At 49.9% G+C, this 5,335-nt stretch overlaps 1 protein-coding gene across 1 annotated transcript in view; it reads right to left on the bottom strand.

Moving 5' to 3' along the window:
• FN3KRP (fructosamine 3 kinase related protein) overlaps positions 1–5,329 on the bottom strand; it is an 8,171-nt gene extending 2,842 nt beyond the window's left edge. The window contains 4 exon segments of the mRNA XM_010856394.1: positions 776–867; positions 1,244–1,395; positions 5,138–5,170; positions 5,173–5,329. Of these exon segments, the coding sequence (XP_010854696.1) occupies positions 776–867; positions 1,244–1,395; positions 5,138–5,170; positions 5,173–5,280 (385 nt within the window). The 5' untranslated portion in view covers positions 5,281–5,329.
• Positions 5,330–5,335: the final 6 nt, after the last annotated feature.

The following is a 5,335-nucleotide window of genomic DNA, read 5'->3' as shown; positions in this document are numbered from 1 at the left end:
CCACTTTAGCATCTGTCACTTATGGGGGATAAGCCGCTGTGCTTGTAAAAGGTCATCCTCTGCAGCTTCCCAAACTCAAAGCAAATCCTGAAGGCCTGAACTACATGTGGGTGGAGGTGACGAGGCTGTCTTTTCTAATTTATTTTTTGGCCACATGCCATGAGGGATCTTAGTTCCATTCAGGGATCGAATCTGTGCCCCTTGTAGTGGGAGAGTCTTAACCGCTGGATCTTCAGGGAATTCCCCTAGGACAGTACATTCTTGGTCATCTGTTCCTGCTGTGTCTGCTACTTTGCCTGGCGGAGAAACCATCTGGGCTACACATGAATTATCCAATGTCAAAGGATGAAAATCCTGGAAGACACCCTCAGTGCCACCACCACACTAGGCTCTCTAAAAAGGTCAGTCGTGAGGGCTCTCATTCTGAGCCTCATGTGTGACTGTTCCTAGAAGAAAAGGCATGGTATGGTAAGCCAGAGAAACTTGTATAGGCTTTCTTCTGGAGAGTGAGAGATCAAAGGAACTATAATATGATGGAGTTTTGAGTTCCAGAGATATTTCCTGTCTTTCAAATGCATTTTTGAAACAACACACTAGTTGTATTCACTGTTTACTGCACACCAAATATGCAGCCTTGGGTTTACACTCCTTTCCTGTGGCAGCAACACAGGTCTGCCCACACACAGCAGCAGCACAACTCTGCCCACACACCCATACTGGCCAGATGTCTTCCTCTGTCTGGTGGGGGGCTGTCCCCTCGGGCCCACAGCCGTACCTACTATGCCAGCCTCCTTCTGGAGAGTCTCTCCAAGCCTCTTGTTGTCTAGGTGTAGATCTGCCAGCTGGGTGCCAAGCTTTGCAGCATGACTGTGAAACCAAAAGGCAGGCACTAAACATGTGGCACAAATGGGGACCCACCTCTAACTGAAAGATCTCAAGCGACATGAAGCAGGTGAGGCAGTGAGAAGAGAGTCTCTTCTGGTGAAGCAAGGGGGAACAGAGGACCTCACAGGAGCATCCTCAAAACAGGATCTCATCAGTCCTCTGTCAGCATCTCAGCACAGGATTCCTCTCCTGTTTGCCTTTGGCCCTCAGAGTACATGATGCTCATTCTGCAGGACCCAGGGATGTGTGGGGGTCACGGGTTTCTTCTATCACATCCTGCAGAACTGTAGCCCCAACTGCAAGCTTCCCACTCAGAGGAAGGACAAAGCCACCCAGGGATGAAGCTGCCAGGACGCACCTGCTCAGATGCCGCATGTCCAAATGCTCCATCACCAGCATGCTGCCACCTCCTGGGGCGTCAAGGACCTTGATGGGTTTGGGCACCTTCACTGTGCCTGTCCTTAGGATGGCAGTTAAACTTGCCACCTCGCCTTCAAACATCCTTCTGGCCTGCCAGAGAAATAACAAGGGAGGGGAGGAGGAGGGAGAGCAAGGTTCTGTGTGGACATGTTTTCTCCAGCACCACAACCAAGGCTCTGTGCAGACTCAACAGAAAGGACAGCTTTTTCGCCTTTCAGTACAGCAGATTATACCTTCTGAAGCTGCGTAGGAATTAAAGGGATTGTGCTTGCCAGTTTTGTGTATGTTTATGTTGTCGTTGGGCTTCCCAGGTGGCACAGTAGTAAAGAACGCATCTGCCAACGCAGGAGACAGATTTGATTCCTGGGTCATGAAGACCTCCGGGAGAAGGGTGTGGCAACCCATTCTAGCATTCTTGCCTGGGGAATCCCATGGACAGAGGAGCCTAGTGGGCTATGGCTGCAAAAGGGTTGGACACGACTGAGCGCGTATGCCATCACTGATCCCCGTCTCTCCAGAGGGAGGAACCTACGCCTGGTGCGCGACTGGACTGTGCATGGGTCCTCCTCGCACAGGACCTCAACCATAATCCTGTCCCACTCGGCCCTCAGGCACAGGTGGCCCTCAACTGTATGTGCCACCAAGCTGGGGACACTTCTCACCTGAATGGACCATCAAATCCTATGGCATCTCCTAGCACCGGACACTACTTCATCAGCATCGCCTTTCCCATTTCTAGTTCAAAAGTCCTTGCTCCTGCTTTTGGAAGGCAAATCTCACCCTGGAACACACTCCAAGCTGTCACCCCACTTCCTGAGTGACAGCCCCACAGGGTCTGGCTCTGCCCACTCCCCTGCACCCTCATCTGAGCCCCTACCCAGGCTCCACCCCCACACTTCTAGGCCGGCACACACATTTTGCTCCTGGATTACAGCCTCAGTTCCTCAGAGATCCCCAGCCGCCTCCAGCCTGTAGACCTCCAGATGCCATGTCACCTCTGCGTGGAACACCCCTCCCCATTCTTTTTGCTAAGTCAGCCCCCTCCTTGTCATGCTTCACATTTCAACTTAATAAAAATTTTTATTTCTCAGAGAAATCTTCCCTAACTTACCAGGTTAGGTAATTCCTCCTCTTTAAAGTATTTTTTTTTTTTTTAGAGTAAAATTTCTACAGACATATAAGAAGAAAACTGCAAACTCAAAAGCATCCAACTCTAATTCTCCCAAAATCAGCACATCCACATGACAGCCGCCTGGCACTCCTTTCCGCCCAGACACTGCCACCCCACCAGTGCATCTGTCCATCTGTTTTGTTATCTACACAGAGGCAGACAGTCAGGCCTCTTCATTTCACACTGCATTTGTAATGCTGTTGCATCAAGAGAGTTTATTATCCTTGTTCTGTACAGCAAAGGTTCTAAAATGTGTTCGTCCAATGAAGGACGCTGGGCTTCCAGTTTGGGTTCACTACAAACAGTGACCCAGGATATTCTTCTACTTCTATCCCTCATAGTTACTAATTCTGTGACCTTGGTTTCCTCATCTGTAAAATGGAGTTATTAACGGTACCAATTTCATAGGTTTGCTGCTGTAATTAACTGAGTTAGCAGCTAATAGTTAACACAGTCCATTCTAAACACTTTACAGATTATTAGTACACCACCTTGGGGAGCTAAGGTTGGTGAGAAGTAAGATAAGAACTGTGTCTTAAGGAGAATTTTCATAGCATTCTCTGAAGATGAAGGAACACACCTGGGCCCAGGATGTACTTTGTACTAAAGCACTGCTGTGCAGCATAAAGTAAGGAATCGAATTTTAAACAATTTTTATTTAAAAAAAAAATGCAGGGAGAGGTGAAGAAGGGTCTGTGAACCCAGCTAGAGCCGAGGCTCCCTCACAGAAGTGTCTACTACCACACAGTCCTAAGTGTCTAACCCTAAAACCACTCCTCCAGAGTGGGACCAGGGCAAAGTAAGCATCAGTTGGGGTGCAGAGTTACAAAAGGTCCAGGACTTAGGAGAGGAACATGAGAGAAAACCAAATATACAAGCATGCAAAGGACAGATAAGCATAATGAGGAGGAAAAACTTAGACCAGGTCATTCGAGCAGAGAGTGAGAAGGAAAACAGAAGAGCAGCTGTGTAGTCTTCTCTTAGAAGAGTCCAGAAGACATTTCACCTCCTAAAATACAAAGCATAAAGAGAGTCCTATTTTCCACACAGTCAGCAAATGTTTCTGCTATAGCCGGTACATCTGCATAACTCACACAAGTATCTATCCAAGCAAACTAGAAAGAGACCTGTTTGAAACTATCTACCAAAGGATTAGAAAGAACTTACGTGAAGACTAGCAAAAATAAAATAGACCCTGATGACAAAATAAAAAACAACAACTTGAAGAAATAGTAGCAGAAAGACAACGTTTAAAAAGCACTGCTGAGTGGTTCCATTTTAATTGCTGGAAACCATTTGCTTCCCTGTAATCCATACCAAGTTTTGAATTATTACAAATGCTAATGACAGTGAAAATACAGACATGAAAAGGACGGAGCCACATAATAGAAAAAGAACTCTGAGAAGGCCTGTGATAGAAAGGAAGGAAGGACGCCTCCACTACATTAGTACTGCTAGGGGGAAACCAATGGAAAAGAGCAACTTCAAGGACCGTTATTTGCCAAATTCCTATAGAAGGGATGTACAGGATGATATGGAGCTGATCTCTGTAGAACAAAGAGTTGAAAGCTGGTCTTGAGAGAACAGCATCTATCCAGAAAGAGATCATCCCACACTATGCAGGGTGGGATTCTCTGAAGGGCTAAGGGTGTGCAACACACAGGTCCCGGTACTGGGGTCAGTGCCTTCAGCCCTATTTGAAACAAGGTATTGCCAGTCCTGCTCCCTGCCTACTAGAGCCATCCGGGACCTCCCAGCTAACATTACAGGCACGACCCACCCAAAGTGTGCAAAGAAGGGACATCCCAGAATAAGTAAACTTTAGCAGGGAGGCTCACCTATTTTATACACGAACACTTGAGAAAACGTTCGGATATAAACAGAATGGAGGGGTGGCCCTAGGGATTGAATGTGGCCCCGGAAAATTCACAGGTTGAAACCTAACCCCCAATGTAATGGTGTTAGGAGGCGGTGCCTTGGGAAGTGACCAGGCCACAGGGGTGGAGCCCTCATGGGAAGATTAGAGCCCCTGTAAGAGATCCCAGAGAGCTCTCCTGGGCCCTCTGCCACATGGGGTCACGGGGAGAAGTGGCCTTCACACCAGGATAGGAGGCCTCACCACGTTCTTGGACGTCCAGCCTCCAAGACCAGACCCCGAAAAGTACATGTTCGGGTTTAAAGCGGCCCAGAGTGCGGGAGTGTTACACTAGCCCTGAGGACGAAAGCCTCATTACTGCCAATACTCAGAAAGGGTTTTGATCTCTGCAAGTTCAAATAAACCCCAAGACAAGGGGTTTCTGTTACCTGTCCTTATTCAAAACTCGCCAAACAATGGACTTTCAAGGCAGCGGCCACCTAGGTCGCGCAGGAAAACCATCCACAGCGTCCCAGTAGTGGCAGAGGCTCGCGCCGGACCGGCCTGGACACGCACCGACCTCCCGAGGGTTCGAGGGGCCGCAGAGCTGAGCCGCGGAGGCCCAAAAAGTCCAAGCCGGCCCGACGATGACATGGGTGACCGAGCGCCTCCTCAGCCAACGGCCCAGGCTCGGACACGGACCCCAACTCCAGACCGGCCTCCACCCGCGAGCCCGGACGAGGGCCTAGGAACACGGACCCTCGGCCCGGCCCCGCCCCCCAACCCGCACCCGCGGCGACCCTGACCTCCGGCTTGGAGTTCACTTTTACAAAACATCTCGCCCCTTGTCCGTGTCGTAACTCTGGCCCTGGCTAATGCATCCGCCACCCGAGTGACCCGTGGCCTTGACGGAATCGCAGCCCAGCTCCCGCTTCAGTAGCTCCTCCATGTTCCCCGCGCCGGGGCCGCCGACCCGCCTCAGGCCGCACGCAGGCGCCGCGACG

Source organism: Bison bison, unplaced genomic scaffold, assembly GCF_000754665.1.
Source record: "Bison bison bison isolate TAMUID 2011002044 unplaced genomic scaffold, Bison_UMD1.0 scf7180017864371, whole genome shotgun sequence".
Lineage (NCBI taxonomy): Eukaryota > Metazoa > Chordata > Mammalia > Artiodactyla > Bovidae > Bison > Bison bison.
The sequence above is the reverse complement of the archived record's forward strand: the minus strand, read 5'-3'. Positions and strand labels throughout refer to the sequence as shown.